The 20,546-nt window shown below is 42.5% G+C and overlaps 3 protein-coding genes across 3 annotated transcripts in view; 2 read left to right on the forward strand and 1 right to left on the reverse strand.

Moving 5' to 3' along the window:
* Window positions 1–9,413, forward strand: part of LOC105458735 — a 75,308-nt gene extending 65,895 nt beyond the window's left edge. The window contains exons 7-9 of the mRNA XM_011704255.1: window positions 5,759–5,957; window positions 6,250–6,369; window positions 6,449–9,413. Of these exons, the coding sequence (XP_011702557.1) occupies window positions 5,759–5,957; window positions 6,250–6,369; window positions 6,449–6,638 (509 nt within the window). The 3' untranslated portion in view covers window positions 6,639–9,413. The remainder of the gene's footprint in view (window positions 1–5,758; window positions 5,958–6,249; window positions 6,370–6,448) is intronic.
* Window positions 9,414–9,720: 307 nt separating this feature from the next.
* LOC105458728 (glutamine-rich protein 2-like) lies at window positions 9,721–14,212 on the reverse strand. The gene is made up of 15 exons (XM_011704245.1): window positions 13,885–14,212; window positions 13,695–13,808; window positions 13,477–13,612; window positions 13,241–13,371; window positions 13,012–13,155; window positions 12,474–12,858; window positions 12,235–12,336; window positions 11,784–12,166; window positions 11,512–11,616; window positions 11,173–11,438; window positions 10,869–11,108; window positions 10,384–10,621; window positions 10,222–10,314; window positions 10,031–10,089; window positions 9,721–9,941 (listed from the first exon to the last, which is right to left on the reverse strand). The coding sequence occupies exons 1-15, from the start codon at window positions 13,984–13,986 to the stop codon at window positions 9,935–9,937; spliced, it is 2,505 nt and encodes an 834-aa protein (XP_011702547.1). The 5' UTR covers window positions 13,987–14,212; the 3' UTR covers window positions 9,721–9,934.
* Window positions 14,213–15,321: 1,109 nt separating this feature from the next.
* On the forward strand, window positions 15,322–18,114 carry LOC105458729. The gene is made up of 2 exons (XM_011704247.1): window positions 15,322–15,601; window positions 16,068–18,114. Exons 1-2 carry the CDS (start codon window positions 15,563–15,565, stop codon window positions 17,892–17,894), a joined length of 1,866 nt encoding a protein of 621 aa, XP_011702549.1. The 5' UTR covers window positions 15,322–15,562; the 3' UTR covers window positions 17,895–18,114.
* The last annotated feature ends 2,432 nt before the right edge of the window (window positions 18,115–20,546 follow it).

A 20,546-nucleotide genomic window follows, 5' to 3' on the forward strand; every position in this document is an offset into this window, starting at 1 on the left:
GTTGTCTCACGGCGCACTCGGTCTGTATAAATACATTCGACTTTTTTTACATCACCGCTTTAGGTCGTTTACGACAGCGAAAAAATTGATAGTCGCAATCTCGACGAGCACATCTGTCTCGCGCGTAGGCCGTTTAATGGCCGACCACGTGAACTCACAGCTAGTGGCGATCGTTAACGGTCCAAAGAAGAAGGGAAGAGGGAGGCAAAAAACTGCATTGACGCGGTGATATCTGGGCTCGGCTCGCTTCGTTGGGTATAACCGTGGCCGTGGGGGGGGGGGGGGGGAAGGAAGGTTTGGCAAACGCGAGAAAAAAGCGTACGTACGCAAGACTTCTTCCGGTTGTTTACGACTGAAGTTGTTAAGTGTAACTTACATCAGAGTCTTTGTTTTTCCGGCGTGACGATCCCGTATTCTCATCTACCAAATGCGAGCCAAGAGTTTCACGCAAAAACAGCTTGTTTTTGTCACTCGAGGATAAATGCTCGAGAGAATAAAAGAAAAAAAAAAGGGGGAGACGAAAGAAGGAAAGATAATATCTAAAATCAAAATCGCGTGTTACTGATTTAATTCAGTCGTAAGGACCATGTCATATATTCGAGAGCATGTTTTCAGAGAAGATTGATTTTAACGAAGAATTTCCCTCTTCAAGAGTATATCCCGCATTTTTTTCATTTTATTTCTCTGGCAATGCGCTGGATACATTCGAAAAGACCGAGAGGAATACTTATCTATAGTGAGTTGTGGAACTGATATTGCCGTGATTTTACCGCTGTTTTCGACGTGACCTCGAACGTTCGTTGCAAACCAATCCTGTTTATTCCGTCCCCGACGTAGAAGGACCGCAATTTCGTAACTATTCATAGACGCAAACCGCGTACAGTTTAGTCAATATTGCACGCGCAATCTACCGACCATTTGATAGTTGATCGAACTACTATACATGAATGCGATCGGGTTTAGAGATTTCTTTTTTAAAGACGTCGCATCAATTGTATGAAGTTGATTCCCTACTACTGAAAATCCACTAACAACCATTACAACTCGATTGGTGGTTGTTAATTGGTAATATTTGATAGTCCATTGGCGATGAATGGTAGTCAAAGTTGTAAATAACAATAAAAAGATATACGCGCGTAAAGTTAGCCCTTTCTTTTGCAAAATATGACTTTCCAGAATGCGCAAGTAATCATAACTACAAGCATTCATTTGGTGGTAATGATCGTTAGTGAATTTTCTGTAATAGGGAGGGGGGGGGGGCAACTTCGTACAGCTCGTCGTATCGTCAACTTCTGCAAATGGATTCAAATCAACGCCTTGTGGATGTACAACAACATGATTTGAATTTTTGCATTGTTCGTTAGACAATGAAGACATCGCGCGTCCGAAATAGGTATATATATATATATTACATTTGTACATAATTAAATTCAATAATTATCATTTACTTCCATTGTAGCGCATACGTTCGCTTGTTAACGAAGCGAAATTAAAAATGTCGCGGCATGCCAACGAGCTCTAATTCTCATGGTTTTCTGCGAATGCAGATTTTAATAACGACCGTCTCTGTTCCCGACGAATTTTTACGGCTCGTGAATTTTAGAGGAGCTTGCATATGTTATATGTGCCGCTCTGTTTCGAAATTCGTCGCTCGGAGAGTGGATTTTGCACAAACGCAGGCGACAGTGTGTACTAAACTTCATATGATGATCGTTTCCGGCTGCGGATAAACACAATTTTATCCTCGGCTGACTCAAGAATCCGGCCACGTACTCTTTGCCTGATGTCACGCGTCGCGACTATCTGCTGTTATCCATTTGGTAACGATCCAAAACGCCATCGCGACGCGAACCGCCTCTCGGCTGCCCATACTCGGAATTTTCTACTGGCGAGCTTCGTCGCGACCAGAATTTAACGTGTTTTAATGATCGCGCTCGAACACACGAAAACCGCAATAATTAAATTAAGTTGCTTGCGTGCCAATTTTATTTACACTATTTGCAACCTTGCACCTGCGTCGTTTTAAACTATCTTTATTGTTATTTAAAAAAATTGTATTTATCAGTTTTAAGAAATTCATTAATTTTTCGTGTCAACAACTAATTTGTTATTTTAATGGACATTAAAACGTATATCTTTGTGCCATTTTCTCCCTTCTTTTCGCAGTAATTATTCTCTACCCGTTTCTCTTTAAGATGACGACAGCAACACCCGTGAAATCATCTTTGGGATCGTTACATGCCGCCGCCGGCAGACGAGGGCAAAGACACGATCAGATATCAAAGGACTAAGCCAATAACTAACCATGTAATACCGTTATCCGCCAGACTTAAGGATCTTAATAATTTCCGTTTTTGCTACTTCAAAGAGTTGACGTTTCATTACGATATACGCAAGACTATGTTCTTTGTTCATTTAAAATAACACGTTATATTATTGACAAAATAAATTGTTTTTTAATACAAATATAAATAAATTATTACTTGTTTGTAAGCTTTTTATTAGGAAGAAGCATATGTAATTTTTTTAAATATTAATATTAAATACTTTACAAACGATTCTAGTATCAGAAATGTACAAAGTCACTCACTATTAGGAAGTTTGATTAACAACTCGAGTTTTCTGATATTAGTCAATAAAAAAAATAAAAGGGCGAGTTATTCCGTAAATAATGAATATGATCACAGTCAGTAGCGTCGACCGAGATATGTCGGTGATCCTTGGACAAATTGTACGTAGTACCATTCGAATCGTACGATGGAAACGTCTGACGTGGTGCCTATCGTACTTCATATTTCATGAGGATCGCGAAACGTATCAACTATTCCGGGCAGGTTCGAAGTGTTTGCCATCGCGTCGATAAGGGCCCGTCGACGGGAGGGATAGAAGAGCTCAAGGGCGTGTAACTGCAACATCTGTTGGCGGAGAGATCTCCGAGGCCTATACAGGGCAACGGCGCGGGCGGTCTCGCATCTGTTGTACGGGGGGCATTTCGGCGCTATTGCGAAATTTTCCACGGGTAGGGAGAGCAGAGAGCCTCGTAACGACGAGCCGTTCCAGCTAAAGACGCCGTTCGTGGCGAGTCGTCAAGATCGCAAGCTCATCGTGACCGGCAGCTTTCGAGGTCTTCTCCTCCATTTACGGTTATTTCATGCGCGATAGTTTTTTTTCTTAAACCGAGTCGAAACGGAGTTTCGACGCGAATATTTTTACACGTCTGCCGAATGAGAACGACGGCCGTAAATTGCAGCACGCAAATGTGACCGATTTGGCAATTCCGTTGAATATTTTATTGAAACATTTCGCTCCAAGCGATTTCTTTTCGCGCATTTACAGTTCAAAGTTTTCCTCGTAAAACGGCAGACTGCCTACGTGCGTCCCCGTGACTGCGCCGTTATAAGGTGTCATCTTCCATTTAATAGCGTCTTGCCACTCAATGGAATCGCCATTGACTCCTTTCTCGAGGCGCGTTTGACACGCCGGCTCCCCGAGGCCGTAAATTCGCCAGCGTCGTAAATCTCTGCGGCGGGCTCCACCCTCGATCTCTCCTTCGCCCGGCAATAAATACGAATCGCTGGCGCGGGGGGTTTGCTCGACTTCTCGGCGCGCGGCGTCATCCCGACGAGCCGTTCCGCATCCTCGACACATCCGGCGATACGTCCTGATTTTCGCGGGGAATTAAAATTTCCGTTCCCCGTCTCCGCGACGATGCGACGGCGTGTAACTTCGCGACGGCCTGCGGAAACGCCTGCGAGATTTCCCGCGTACACCCCTCCCCCCGTCACCGCTCGGAGTTTCATTCGTGACCATGAATTTCCCTGGAGACGTCTGCGGCGACGCGCGTCTCGCGTGTCTCCCGTCGAAGGAATATTTTCTGCCCCTCCTAGCTATTTCTCTTCTCTGACTTTCTAACGCCGCGCGCAATCACCGTTCCCTTTATCTCTGCGCGACGCTTCGTAACATCACTCAACCGACGCTTTGGGTGGTCTTAAAACAAACAGGCGCGCTACGGAATTCGTGTATGATGATCACCGGTGGAGAGGAGTTTACTGATGTCCTTGACGTTCCTCCGTACGATCCGGGTACCGAGATACTTCTCGATGGCTTCGCCCCCCCATTTCCCGCGGGAGCACGCGGCGGCGGTCGGAAAGCCCGCGAAGAAATTGATTGAGACGTATCTCCGTCAGAGACGGATATTAAAACAGTCTGAGGAGGAAGAGAGGCTGGGAATAAGGATACGAGTGTCAGGACGAGAGATTAGTCGTGGGGTGGGCACTGTACAAAAGATGGTCGCGAGAGCAAGAGATTCCAGGAAAGATGGAGACGAGAAAAAAAGCGTTTACACCGTCGCCGGAGGAAAGGAAGAGGAAAATCAAGCGGATAAATCTGCCGGGCCGATCGCCAGATTGAATTTAATAATACAGACGCACGCAATCTCGTCGAGTAGCGCTAGCCGTTCGGCGCCGTTAATGTTTAACCATTCCCGCAACGCGTGTTTCGCAAAGAGGAATTGAATAGAAATGGCGCGTGAGAGATACCCGCCGTCTTTCGGGGTCCTTCTCTTACCGTAATTTGATGTGCGTGTAGAGAATGTTCCGAAACTGGTTGTTGTTTCCGCAAAATTACATGACAAATTTAAAATTGACTTTTTCCCAGCGAAAAATTTATCAGATCAAATTATGTGTCATGTGTTAAAAAAAACTTAATAACATATATTATTGCATTGACATTTAATTTATCATTAAAATTAAATTTTTGCGAAGATACAAAATTTCGTATTTTAAAATTAAAATAATATTTTATTTCCCCAAAACTCAATTTACTAAAATTTTTTTACGTTTGATAATTCCAGTAACTGCTGATAGTTCGCTTGTATCTATCTGTTCTTTTTTCTCGAGACATCGTAAAATATTTGCATATGTATGCGTGCAGACGAAAGCACTCCGGCGCGCCTTTCGGACACATTAAGCCGCAAAGGAGGCTAACTCGACGTTACACCTGTCAGAGCAATTTTGTTTTACCTGCGTCATGTACCGCGTCCGAGAAGTCAACCGCTAAGAGATTGCGCCAACAAATGAAATTAGCGTCCTACTGTATTCAGGGGCGTTTCCCTGATGTGTCCTTCATCGATTATTATCGTTCGCGGCGGACCCTCGACCCTGATATTATCAAGGCAAAAAATCAGATAAAACCGTAAAAAGTTGAATGCGAACACTTGACACTGTGTGGTAGAGTGGCTTGACACCTTCGAGAAAGATTTCTTTAGGAAGCAATTTATGTCTTACATTCGTCAAATATATGCAGGTCACGCTACTTTCGTTTAATTTCAAGATTATTTAATGACAATTAGTTACAGTATTATTTTAACAATATTAAGAATTTTTATAATCGTTTACTGTTATTCATGATATTTGATACTAAATATCAACATCACATTCTAATTTAATTTAAACCATAGTTTTAGGTAGAGTTATTCATAAAAAATTGTTATAAGATTATTAGCAGTTGTTTTATCACTGAGAATAATGACAAAGCATATATTGATAATCCCGTAATAATTTTTCATGGATGATGCAACTCAACTCTCCCGTTACTTGGATTTCAACGTATCCAAGTTCTGATTTGTGGCAATTATTAAGGGATCATAGAGCTCGCGGCGATAGATCGCCGACAATTCCGCATAGCCGGTATATCATCGGTGTTTACTGGCGGGAGCTCCGCGACCGGATGCGTCTAACTGTCGGGTGACTCATTTCAGGCGGCGGTCTGGCGCGTCCGAAGATGACTCTGAATCTGGATGCCGGTAGTAACGCGGCGGGAACGAGCGGTGGGAATCCGGGCGGTCAATTGGTGCCGAAGAAACCCGGTGGCCTAAGCCTCGGCTTACCGCTGGAAATCAGTACCGCTCGAATATCGGCCGATCTGGTTGACGTGGAGCTTCCGTTGGAGAGACAAGGGTGAGTGTTTTGCCAGCTGTCACCGTGTTACTTCGAGACATTTTATTTTTATGCGGAGGAGAAGGACATGGTATTACCTCGCTAATGTACGGATTTTAATACGACTGAAGTACCACTAATGAGCTCGTTAACATTCTCAAAGTTACGCGCTCGTGCTCTCATTCGTGCGCTCGTACTTGTATAGTACATACATCTTTAAATTCTGCCAAAGTACTTTCCGCGAAACGTTCTCACAATACTAAAATACTTCGCGGATTAATACATGGTATTTGAAGAGAGACTTTTTATTCAGATGGTACCACGGCTCTATCACTCGCATCGAGGCGGAGGGTCTTCTGCGAGTTCATCAGGAAGGTAGCTATCTGGTGAGGAACAGCGAGTCGACCAAGCAAGATTATTCTCTATCCCTAAAGTAAGTTGAATTTCATTGAACATTATGAGTCCCTTCGAGTGCGATGACTCACGTAATAATTGTATCGTTGTGATTTCAGGAGCGCCCGCGGCTTCATGCATATGCGCATCCAGAAGAACGAGGAGCTCAACGCTTACATTCTGGGGCAGTTTAGCAAACCGTTCGAAAACATACCGGAAATGGTCCGTCATTTCAGCGTGAATCGTCTTCCGATACGCGGTGCCGAGCACATGTGTCTCCTGCATCCGGTCATAGTGCAGCTTTTGTAGCGCATCTATCGTAGCGCCATTTAAGGCGCTGTACCTAATACCTCTTTTGATATAATCCGTTTTCTTTTTTCCCCCTCCTCCCTCGACGTGTGCCGAGGCGCGCGATTGCAATGAACGATAAGCTTTGATACAGCAAACGAGATAAAGTAGGAAGTATTATTCGCGAGCGCGAGGAAGTCTTCCGAGAGAGAGAGAGAGAGAGAGAGAGAGAGAGAGAGAGTCCGCGCGAGACGCGCGGTTGACTTCCGCGAGATCCTCTCCCGTATCAATTCGCATTCTGGTTGAATGAACCGTTCCGCACGAAGAGCACCAGAGATAATGGACAATAATAGCATCGACGGGGAATACCGCTTCGCCGCGAAAATGTTGAAAGGGGGAGTACGAGTACAGTACAAAAGTGTAAACGGTGGACGGTGAGCGAAGCCGCTCAACGATACACCGATGCGATCGATCAGACGAGAACGTCCGGGTCCGTGCAATTTGTTTGCGAGTGGCCAGTGTTTAAACTACGTGAAGAAATCTCAGGTCGCTCCGCGTGAGGATACCCGCTCACAAACGTCGTCCTTTTGACGCTTTACTTTCGCATGTTCCTTGACCGAGTCCAAGTTTTTATTGCACGATAAAACTAGAACAGTTAGGGACAGTAACTGCTTACCTCCATTTCCCCAGCGAGAAATGACTCATCGAACTGAGGTCGAATCGACATTGATACAATGATTTGAACATTAATTTGACATCGATTCGACATCAAATTGACAGTCGATCATTTCTCACTAGGGGATCCCTTCTCCTTTTCCTCTCGGACTCGAAAGATCGGTGTTCTACACGCTTCGTCTTCCTCAAAACATCGCGCAAACCTACCTCATAGGCAAAACGCATGCTTCGCGGCACGAGATAGAAACGAACGCGTGTCATAGCGGTATCGGAAATTAGCGTGGTAGCGGGAGTCCCGCGGGAAACCGAAATTACCTGAAAACAGATACGAATTATCGTTCGATGCGATGGTGACCGTTAATAAACTCTCGCGAAGGATAACGAATTCGGGATCGATGATTTTAGCAGGAGTATACGCGAGAATACGTTCTTGAAGACGTTTTTTCCGATTGTTCCTCGAATCCGCGACTAATGCGGATTCTACGAAAGAAATCTTTTCAAATGGGATCAGAAACGCTGCTTTACAAAACGGTATAATTTAGATAAGAGGGAAAGATGTGATTGAAAGGCGTATTTAGAGTGCGAAAGCAGTCCGCAACGCGTGCCGGAAGCCAAAGTAAAACTAATCCTAATATCCAGTCGAGGAACGTGGCGCGGAGCTTGTAGGCTGGATACGCGCGAAACGAGCGCGAATGAAATGCCAAACTTTAACTTCTAATCGTAATCATTTAGTCAGGGTTTAGTTGTCCGTCTCATCGTTGATAAGTGATTAAAGTAGGCTTAGAACGATAAGCAAGCGTACGACAGTCAGGTTGGCTCGGGATCGATTACGAATATTGGATGGGGCGAAGGTTTTGTGTAACTTCGTAGATGAAGAAATTGCGAGTCGAAGAAAATGATAAATGAGCGTTTTCGCAAAGATATACAATCGGAAACGCGCGAAGAAAGTGGAAACAGATGATAGTGATCAGACAGTCTGAACCGAGTCGGTGGCTCGTTATATCATCGAGTCATCCGTCCGAGAGTTCCACTCGAAGGACATTCGCGGGAAATTTTTGCGATAGGATGCAACCGATACATATTTTTTCATGTGATATTAATTTGTTACAGAGAGAGATAGCCTAGTTTCACCTGTGATCTGTTACTTAATTCCCCTTGTCCGCGCGCGCTCGTCGGCGTTCTCGCGCGAGCGCGCGCGATAACGATAATAAAGATAAATTAATCTTGCTATTATTATTACGTAGAATCAGCAACGACGCGCCACTCAGGCGCGATGATGAGACGTCCGTGGTGTTACAATAATTTTTCGAGTTAGAAATTCGATTCGCCAGAGGTTGTGAGCGAATTTTTTTCGATGGCCGCGCGAGCGAGAGAAGTTTTGCTTAACATTAACTATAGTGACGTAGGGAACCTCTACGGTGAGAGAAGTAGCGAGTGCCGGCAGCGTGTTGTAAAAAAAATTAGCCGATAGTATCGTTTGATCGTTTAACCGTTTAAATTGAAGAGAAGCGCGAGGCATTAGTTTCCCAATTTAAAGCAGACGTTTAAATTTCGCGATCGCAGAAGCACTTGAATTGTTGAGCGAGGCACTCTCTACTTTCGCGTCTAATTAGGTTGAGTGTAATTCATACGTCGTACTTTTAAGCTGCCAGTATTATTAACTGTAATCGATAATGCATATCCGTATATGTTAATGTTTAAGGCATTATATTGTCTCTATAGCCCGATCATTGACACTAATAATCTATACATATGTTTATTTCTCCTTATTATATTTATTGCATTCGTGTCGTTGAATGCGATGGCGGTGAAGTTTCCGTGCGCCCGTTAATTTAATCGCGAAGTCATAGAGCTGTAACTTATATATAGTAATTCTAGATTCCGTACACGTAGATTAAATTACTATTTGTCGAAGGGCAGTACGTAAATTATATGGTAGACACTAACTTGTGTAGATACTTCCTGTACCTTGAAATTTGTATGAAGTAGCATTTAGATTACGTAATATATACATAAATATATATTATTATAAATGACTATACTAGCGCGCGTAGTTCTCGTTTGTAGGATACGTAAAATAAGATCGAGCAAAAGTGGAGTGAGTCCAATAAAAAAAAAAAATATCTTGAGCGCTGTGCACGCCCTTTACGTAAAAAAAGGGGGATCTCGAACGGCGATGTGCAATATTCTGTGAACGCGGTCTCGTACGGCCGTAAACGTGAAGTGCGAGCCAATATTTTTGTTTTAGCAAGCAGACCACCGATGTTCCAAATCGACTTCACTAGGTAGTCTTGTGTACTCTGGAAATTTCTCTTAATAATAAAATTATTAATAACTCCAGCTTGATCGTGATTTCAGTCGCAGTTTCGCTATCTTCTCATTTAAATAACCCAAGAAAAAATCATTTTACAGAATAGAGAATAGAAAATTTTTGTGCAAGAGATTTCACAAGATTGTATAAAGCGTAAATCGTTTTTTAGAAGACATACAATAATGTCAATTGTAATAAATTTCCTTTGTGCTATGTATATTTTATTTAAGTTATTCTATTTTTTAGCTCTTCGTTAATTTTGTTTAAGATAATCTTGTTCTGACATCCAAACGATCGTCATTTTCTTGTGAAGGTATTACTTGACCCGTTATTACTGCCTGTGTGTGTCAAATCAAACATTGTAATTTAATTAAATAAAATTGCATGAAGAGCTTAAATTTTCACTAACGAAACGCTTATAATATACCTCCGGTTCCGATACTTTCGGTTCTCTCGATTCTTAGAGTTTCCCTGAGTTTCGATTTTCTGTCGTTCGCGACAAAAAAGAATACGAAAGATTACTACAGATAATTACCTAACGTATGTAATTCAATTTAATATCCGATGATCTCTGTCAAATACTAAATTCTTTGAAAGCAAAGTGTATCATTTACTCACTGTTTCCAGCGTTATTTCGTCGAGAGACGGTAGGGATTTACGATGCGCTGTCGAAGTACATTCCTGAGAGAGTTGTGAAGGTGCAACAGTACACTTCGCGAGTGAAATGAATACATGAATTATTATACTTATGATGACTCACTAGTTCATGCTGATACTCACCGAGCGTCCAGTTTCCTCGCTAATCTGATTCTCCCAACAGCTTGGCTCGCAAACGTCCGATTTATCTCGCATGGGCCGACTGCGATACATTTGACCGTCTTTTCCCCTTATCAAACCGTCCGTTAGTTGTATCGTCTCGGGTCCCCATTGAGTAAAGAAGTGCCCCATCCTCATGACTCTTTGCTGAGGAGTCGTGATCGTGTGACTCCCGCCGCAGTACCGATTGCAGAGATGATCTCTAAGTACGTCAGATTTATCGAACTTAAGATAACACCATATTATTATTAAGATACTTAAAAACTCCGAAAGACACTCCGTTATGGCTGCAGTTATAATTTTGAAAGAAGATAATCTCGATAATTTTTAGAAAAGAACAATTCATGCTTTATTAATTTTAATATTTATCGCCGTTTTAATGTATCATTTCTTAGAGATATATTTTTTCGAGATTCCGGGATGACATGAAATATTGTAATATCAATTACTTAGTCTTCGCGAGCTCCTCCTTCGCTTTCATCTTCTTTGTCTCCTCTTGCATTGCTGCTTCAAATTGGATCATATTTCTACCGTGAGGCAATCTTTTCTGTTGTTTCCTGACTTGGTCCAACTTGTACGTGAGATAGGGTTTCAAGCTGGTGGTGCAAGGGAACGGCTCGACGCGAAATGTAGTGATCTCCTCTGTCTTCATCACGACATCCTTGTCGCACGATATACATTGAACGTCTCTGAATGAAAGAGAAGGGAGTCAGCATCGCGTTAAAGTCTTATTTGCGAGCCTGAAATGTTTACCTAAGCAGCTTCTTCGTTCCCGCTGCCTCAATTTCCCGTCTCGCTTCAATCATAATCTTCAACTTTTCTTGAAGCGACTTTAATTTATTGTTCACAAAATCCTTTAGTGGCGTCATCTCGACTTTGTCCATTTTGGTCGAAATTTCGTTCTGCACTTCATCAAGCGCTTGTTGCCAAATCGATTCTTGTTTAGTCAGTTTGTCGATCGCTTCCTCAAAACCACGAGTGAGATCATCGCAGGCAGTATCAAATTGATCATATGATACCTGTAGTAATTTTTATAGAATTTTAAACTCTATCAACAATGAGCGGATCAGCGGATTCGGCAATACTTTATACCTTTCTCTCCACGGTTTGAGTATCCGCTTTGTCGGCCAAGGCATCTTCGAGATCCTCTTTGTTCGCTTTGACGGTTTTTAGAAGTTCTATTTGTTCTAGTAGTGCCTGTCAGAATGTCATCAATTGTGTTATCAATCATCAATCATGATAGCCCAAATAAATTATATAAAAGGTAGCTGCTCTTACATAATTTAGACTTAAATGCTATTTAACGCAAAAGATTGGCAATGCTTTAATTAGTCTCATTTTATTATATTATTAAAAAGTCGTACGTTAATGTCCGTTTCTTGCTTCTCTTTATCATCGAGCAATTTGCCCATCGCTTGTCCGATTTTCTCCATATCCATTTCAATTTCTTGCACTTTTGCAACAAGATTTTTAATTTCCTCGTCATCTGTCTTGTCGACTTCTTGCATACTCTCCACTTTTTCTAACAAATGTCTAATTTTCGTCTCCAGTAAAACTACGCGTTGCGTAATCTCCTGCAACGCTTCGCCGTGCGTTGCTTCTACATTTTTCACAGCTTCCAAGCATTGCTTCAAGTTCGCGGCATCGGTTACTTCGGCTATTTTTTCCTTATCTTTAATCGGTTCTTTAACAACAAGCTCTTCTTTTACCGTTGGTGCACCGATAACGGTTGTTGGTATTTCGGTCTCTGTATTCAAGGATAAAGTATACGTAATAGAATAAAAAAAAAGATGAATATAAAAATTGTCAACGTACTCGCAACTCGTTCGTTCAGATTTTGCAGATCCTGCTGTATATGAGCTACATCCGTTTTTAATGTAGTAACATCTTGGCGTAATTCTGCTATAGCAGTTTCATCTAAATATATTTCCTAATCAATATGCTATTTCCAATATATTTCAAAAATTAAGACGGCGACTACATTATATAGACTCTAAGTAACAATGCTTTTGACATTAGAATAATTTTTACATAATTATCATTAAGTTTCTTACTCATAATTAGTGACACTCGTGCAGCGACCTTATCAGGTGTCACTTTGCGTATTTCATTAGCTGCCACTTTAGGGATTTCCTTCGCATTTTCTTCCTTTTCATGGTTTGGTACGATCTCATCCTTGACTGCTGCGACTTCTACTGGTTCTGCGGCTGCCGCTACTGTTGCTTCTTCCGCTTCTTCTTTTACTGCTGCTTCAATACCAGTAGCTGGCTCGGTTGTATCTTCAGTTAAAACATCGACAATTGCTTGCAGATTGATAAGCCATTGCTGCATCTTGGAGACTTTATCCTCGAGTTCATCCAGTCTCGCATTAATCAAAGATGTGTCCGCCGTTACTACGCCAGCATCGCCTTTGATCACATCTTGTACTATCGTCGTGAGCTGTAGCAATAATTTAATACATTAATAAAAATTAAGTTCTACTATTTGAATATTTTAAGGATTAATTTTTATATTTATTTATTTTTTTATCAAAATATCAGCGATGCTTAAGTGTCATCCGCGAGAAGTTTACGAGATTAGCAAGCAATATACCTTATCGATACCTTGTTCACTGGCGTCCAATCTTTTATTGATGTTAACTATATCCGCGGCGGGATCTGCAATTCTGTCCTTCAAACGTTCGACTTCCGGAGGCAAGTCCTCCAAGGCTTGATACCGTTCTTGCAGCTGTTTTACCTGTTGATAAAATTATCGATTATCAGAATGAAACGTACTGTCATCGCACATAATATCAATTATAAAAATAATTTATCCTACACACAGATTGTTCGAGCTCTTTGAACGCCGTTGCCGTAGGACGAGAATTATTCACGACCGATACGACCCTCTGAGCTTCGGGGACTCCCTCAGAATTTATTTCTTGTTTCATATTTTTCACTTCCAAAATTTTTTCTGCAAGCAGTTGAATAGCTTATTCAAATTAAATCTACTTTGCTATAATAATTTATGATTAATTAAGCAAATAAGGAATTCGAAATATGAATTACGAGTTTGTACCGTCTGTATTTACATCAGCGGTTGTAAGTACATCGCCGTCTCTTGGAATTTGTTGCAATTGTTCGCCGGTAGCATCGGTAATATCATACTCTTGAAGCTGAAGAGCAGCATCCGGCTTCATGGCTGTTGACATTCTCTGCAATAGCTCTCACGTGAGCGTAAAGAAAAAAATTGCCACTTTTCTCTTTTTCAATTACTCGGCGTGTTATTTTTCTTACTTTAATGCGATCCGCGTCTTCGCCATGAAATTCAACTTTAGTAGTCTGCAAATTTATTTGATGCAACAAGATATGGAGGAAATTATGAAGAATATTAAAATTAACCGCGCCAACCTAAAATCAATAATTTTATTAATCGCTCATCTATAAGATGAATGAGGAATGATGAATAGGTAGGCTGTTGCTTTACTTCTGGTGCTCCGAGAGCAAGATCGAGCATTTGAGGAAGAGAAATTTGCAGACTGACGTTGATGTTAGCTGCTGTTGGTGCTTCCGACATTTGAGTAGCCATTTCGTACACAAATAATTGATTTTTTTTTGGGGGGGGGAATCACATGAGAATCATAATTACATTTAACTTCTTGATCATTAAACACAAGTGTGGTTACTGCAAAAGATGTTGACTGAATTGTCAATTTTGAAAATTAATTGCCTTCTGTTCCTGCATTCATCCCTTATCCGGTAGATTAGGGGAGGTGAAGTTGTGACTGTATCTTCACAGTTGGCGCCACTGATATAATCGACAAGTAGCGTACCCCTATGGAAGATATTTGTATTAGTTATACCACTTTTTATTCATTAAAAGTTTTAAGAACTTAACCAAATCTATTTATCATTCTTTTATGTTTCTTTTATGAAACTAAAATAATACGTTCAATACTTTATTAAAAAAATATTACTCTCTTATTACTCGTAGGTTGCTTTAAAAAAATGTATATTCAAACAGTGTTATTTATTTAATTATTTTTAATTTTAGTACATTTTTCAGATATTTTGAATATATATAATAATTGGAACTGTGTATTTACACAGCATCAGTATCAAACAAATAATTTTCTGAACAATACATATTTCATATAAAAAGAATAATAAACAAAATGTACTGCGCGTAATCTAGGCGTATTTTTTAATCATCTTTATTGTTGATCAAACATCATCGATACGACGGGTTAATGAACAGTAATTCACCGCGAGTCGTTTCTCCACAAACTCGGCACGGTTTATGTAACTGCACGTGGCCGATAGACCGAAACGTGAAATAGATTCAAGCTAGGCTACACTACCGCAGAGATTACATCGAATCGTATATATTTTATCGAGCACCCGGATATGATATTCTCGAGCGTTTCCGTTAGACAGATACGATCAATGTCAGCTCGATCGTGTATTTATACGTACGCACATTCATCCTGCGACGATGATGAATCCTCCCGTATCGCTGGGATAAATTAAAATCGGTTACTTCCTAACCGATTTATACACGCAGACTAGAGAGGCAATGCGAATAAGTCACCCCAGATTAAAAAGTTCGATAACCAACAGATTAAATAAAGTGTCTAATAGATTCTAAAAATATATTTCTCTCCCCTATCTAGAATTTTGTTTGCAACGTACGTATAAATGTAATTTTCAGACTTAATTAAGTTAGACTTTTTTTCTGTCACACAAACTAGGAATTATTGGAAAAATCTATTTCTAAAGAGACATGTATTAGTCCCTCACGTTCCTTCATCATCGAAAGATGCTTGGCAAAATATAAAAAGATTTCATATATTTCAAGTATTGTTTCTTTATATATGAATGATTCAGCAGCAGTCTCGTTACGCTACGTATAGCTGCGTTCTCGAATTACCTATGATAAAGCCGGCATTAGCGGTGTTTGAGTTACGTTGTTTGATCGCGAATGTTTAACCGTGAGTAATGTCAGCAATTCTTGATGGCCGATATCTAGCTGGACATCTCGGCGTTCAATAGCACAACGGCAACGTCGTCCTCATGATTTGCTCGTACGTCAGGTGAGAGACAGCCGCTTTCCGTCGCGATTTCCCCGGACATCTCGTCAGTGCGACGACGGTCGCAGCTCTGAAATGATGTATACGTCCAAGGAAAGGTACGCCGTGGTGACGGTGAGTGTGAACAATTCAATTTTTTTAAGTGTCGTTCTACATTCGACGTTATTAATCTGTTATTACACTCTTACTGACGTCTCTCTATCGCTCGCCCGTTCGCGACAGATTTCATTTCAGCTTTCATTTTCTATATGTAACTAGCGTCGTATAGTTTTTTCTAATAATAAGTCGGCCGGTTAAAGTATATGTTTAATATATTCGGTTCAAGAGAAAAGCTTTATACTATCACGCGGAATCTGATTCGTCTCGCGACTGTCTCTCGATCGTATCGGCACGAAACGCGTCCGAGTATACGTATACGCACGTGCATTTGAAATGCACCGAACAATAATTTCATAGCCTTGAGGGAGTCCGGGAAATGTTATAGTTTAGCTTGCGAACGAACTGCGATGCGCCGTGCATCGTAAAAATACTCGTTATTCGGGCAAACATTCGCGGTGTCGTAACTTGAATCTCCTTTCAGTTCCTTCTGTTTACTCTGGGTCACGGCGTTCCATTCAGGCAGACGCAGCGATACAATGCCGCGGTACCGCCACTTTCGTGGCATCTCGTGCCACCCTGGGAGTACATGCTACGCGAGATTATCCTCAAATCGGTCGCCCCGTCGCCGCTGGATGCCAATGCGCCCTACAAGCGCCCGTTGGATGCCACCTATTACGGCGGGCCGGCCGCCGCGTACTCGGACGACGGCAAGAATGTCATTCTGTCGCGTGGAAACGTTTATCGTCTGCTAAACGGCCACTGGATGCTATGCCAGGACGGATGCGTCGACTGCGAGCCATGCGCAGTTCAGAGGAATCCCCTATTCACGTGGATTCTGCGGAGGATCAAGCAACCGCCGAATTCCATCCTGGCGCGACACGATCTCCAGCTGACGATAATGCCGCAAGCGAGCGATCATTTCCACGCCAGCAATCTCTGGCCGAATTACTACGTTTACGTGACGCCACAGGGGGAACGGACGCCGATCCCGATGATTAGAACGCAGCACGACAATGGCCCGGAAAATCCTCCGACCGGTCTCGAAAACAACTTTTCCGTGCACCATCATCGATCGAAGAATTTCGCGCGGTTGACGGAACCGAACTCCGTTGACGGAACGAGCGCCAGTCGGGACGAGATACCGCAGGAGGATAACCGCGCTCTCTCCGTTCAAGAGACCGTGAGCATAGAGACGACCGGGAAAGAGGAATCGTCCGAGCGGAAGCACGAACTCAGGAATATGAGACCTCGACATCGACCCCGGCTGGGACCCGTGGAGGAAAAACTGGAGGAAGAAGCGAATCAATTGACACCGAGGTTGATCCTGGGAACCGATCGAAGAGGTCAGAAGCATTTGATTCACGTGGTGCCGGCGGATTATCCGACGACTACCGCGCTCCCCGCGATTTCTCTTCTACCGGATCACCCGATATCGCCGCGGCTCGTGGAGGGTCAAACACACTCAAACAACACGATCCCCGAACGCGAAGGGCAAACTTATCAACGGATATTTCACCGAGTTTTCGACTCCTTGAACACGCACAGGCGATCGATCGAAAATTTCCTCGAGTCACCGGCGGACAACGTAGACGGGCATCGACTATCTCCCTCAGCGGATAATATGGAAGTCGCTGGATTTTCTTGGAACAATCGTGATGCAAATCGCAGAAGTTCTGCGATTGATAATTTGAATCGTAATGACGCGCTGTTGCCGCCTTTTTACGCGGGAAATGAAGATAGAAAGGAGAAGAATCAGTACAGAAATAGGTATGATTATGAACATATAAAACGGGACAATGATTATTACACGACATATGGAGATACGTATCAAGCTAAGATGTCGCCTAGTCAACCGCAAACGGGTTTTAATTTGGACGTAGACAGACAGCGGCGAAGAGCACGTGTCAAGCCGTACTCGATTAATGGCAAAGATAGTTCAAGGATTGATACAGCGGTATCATTACAAAGTTTGGACAATTATTCGATAAATGCTGCTCAGAAATCTGGTTCTAGCAATGGTTTTGTCATAAATTCCACGAAACAAATTAATCTTAATGACGCATTTGTTGAGAAAGCAAATAACAGTTCCGCGAAGTCGAGTTCGACAATAAAACGGGAGAACGGACAATTGTTCGGCTCAGAAAGGCAGAGAAGTGGCGATGTTAATCGAGAATTCGAGGCTTCGCACCATGCTTTCAAGGTAATTGTTACCACCGAGTCGCCGGTAATTCGAAGCGAACACGAAACTTTAAATCGCACTACAGAATTACAAATAACTACTTCGAAGACATTCGCTAATAGTTCGTAACCAGCAAGTCGGGAAGAAAGACTAATAGACAAGTAGAAAGACCAATAGCGATAGAAATGGAAATTATACACAGATATAACCGTAGTTATCTTAATTATACGTTTATATAATTATAGAGGAGATTGCATGCTTTACTTAAAATAATAAATATATTGTTATAGTACCATATATCGCGTTTATATTCTCTTATAAATAAAAATACATTAAGATTATTTGAAAATTTTTTACTTCAAAATAATTTACTTTTCTCGTCGAAAATCATTATATTTAAACATGCAGTCATATGAGAATGGAAGAATAGCAAAATATATATTAAAAGAATATTTCGTTAGATATTTGTTCGAGATTTTGCGAAGTTATGATTTCGCGTTAAAAATGATTGCGTAATGTGCACCGGAATTACTTGGCAGAGCCATGAGTTATTGTAATTTAGGAGCACACGTGTGCCTCCATCGTATAAACATAGATACGCGGCTGGCAGCCGCGAGAGCACCGAAGGATGCGTACGAAAGGAAGGAGGCGGGCGGTTTGGTTTGAGAAACAGGGATAGGCCTGTCGCTTATATTTAATTAAAGAGGATACGGGCACGAGCGGGAACGGGGGAGGAGATCGGATGAAGCAGGTAGTGCCAGGCTGTGAGGAGGCGCGAGGGTAGATGCCGGAGCGAGCCTGTGTTTCTTGTCTAATTATCTACCCTCCCGTCCGGGTCGACCTGCCACGTTCACTTTCTACGTCTAGTAGTTGCCTCCATCAACCCGTTTTCGTCCTCCATCTCTCTCTTTCTTTTTCTTCCTCTCTCCATCTCCTTCTGTATAGTTGCTTTTCTTCCCCGACTGCATGTTCTTCTTTATGTCTATTTGCTCTCTGTCTTCTCTCTCCATTAGCATCTCAAGTGGAGATCAAGAAAGACAAGACAGCTCCCTATCCAACTTCTCCCTCCCATGCGTTCTTAATTTTTTAATTCATCTGTTTGACTATGCTGATAAACACGTCAATTGCAAACCGCCGCGAGGATCGATTGGACAAGTTTCCGGAAGTTTTTAATTAGATCGCCGCTTACTTCCTTCCTTGATGACAGAGCTGATGTGATCAGAAATAAGATTTCGTCGCCCCGAGCACCGATCTCCGCATAGGCAACGTCGAAACCTCCTCGTCGCTTTTTAGACACTCTTTCTAATCGCCTTTCTGCTGATGTCTCTTGCTTCAGCGATCCCTCACCCGATTTCGGGTTTCACCCTTCGTCCCTTCTTCCCGCTCGCTGCGAATGAGTCGAATGGTGCAAAACGATCGACTCCGATCCCGGGCAGATTGGTTTTAACGAGTTTCCTTTCAACGCGGTTTATCGAGGAATTGCGGGCGCTTTCGATGAGTCCCCGGCCGAATACGCCAGGGAAATTTCCACGGAAGATCTTAATTAAAGACGCCCGCCGAAAAATGAGAGCTCCCCCCCCCCGGATTGGGGAGAGAGAACGGCGTTATTGCCGTACCGAAGCGGCGGATCCGATTATCGCGCGGTCTGATCTATTAACTGTGTGTACGTAGCTTAAAGGGATTCGCGAAAGTTGAGCTACGTTCGCGCTGCCACTATAACTCAGGTAAATACCGATCAAATTTTAGTTAAGAGATACTTCACCGACGAGACATGTATTCGGGTATTTCAGATTGAAGGGATGGCGCTCCGTCAGATATTTCGCAAAATATTTGTCTCGATTTAATTAAAATGCAACGTAATCTTTACAATAAAAGAAAATTATTTGTTTTATTCTTTCAATTTTTTTTATACTATCAAATATTTCTGTTTACCACTGTTAATAATATAGAATCGCTATATTTTTATTAATGTATCAGCCACGGATTGACGAAAATCGTCATATAAAATTGTCGAATGAAGCAATACAGAAGATTCTATGCGGTAAATGCAATACTGCAAAACGCTGAACTAATAGTCTCCTTTCAAACTTCGCCTAAATTCAACCCATTTTATATCGGTAAGCTCCCTCGCACGTATACTCGCACGCAACTCGGAGATAAGCGCACAGCCAGCGCTGTAAGTCTATCGGGCTTTCAGACGGCAAAAAGTGGAGGAAGCGGAGACGAGATTGGGAGTAGGAGAGAAAAGAAGCCCGGCTTTTAACAGTAAGACGATGGAGGCCGGGACCCGTCTGATAGGAGATTGACGCTCTAGCGCGTGAGAGACCGACGCGGAGGGAAAAGAAAAAGGGAAACAGGGCTTACTAAACGCGTGGCGAAAAGGGCGTTTTCCCTGCCGTTTTCAGATATTTAAATCCGCGCGAACGACTTCGGGGGGTTTTTCCGCTCGCGGATCACCTCCCCACGATACGGAATCGCAGGAGAGGCGAGAGCCAGGCACCAGGCATTGGCGAATCCAGGCTCTTGTCTGGCTGGCTTAAATGAGAACGGAAGAAACGCGGCGCAAATGGTAGGAAGGAAGGAAGGTGGGAGAGATATAGGAAGAGTGCAGAGTGAGTTGTTCGAGCGTGACGTGTATTCTTGTCAGGGTGAGGTCGAAAGACGTAGTACACAGCAGACTTTACCAGGCCGTTCGCCAGAGAGGAAAAAGAAGACCACGCGAGAGAGAGAGAGAGAGAGAGAGAGAGAGAGAGAGAGAGAGAGAGAGAGAGAGAGAGAGAG

This window comes from Wasmannia auropunctata, unplaced genomic scaffold (assembly GCF_000956235.1).
Source record: "Wasmannia auropunctata unplaced genomic scaffold, wasmannia.A_1.0 LD334376.1, whole genome shotgun sequence".
In the NCBI taxonomy this organism is placed as follows: domain Eukaryota; kingdom Metazoa; phylum Arthropoda; class Insecta; order Hymenoptera; family Formicidae; genus Wasmannia; species Wasmannia auropunctata.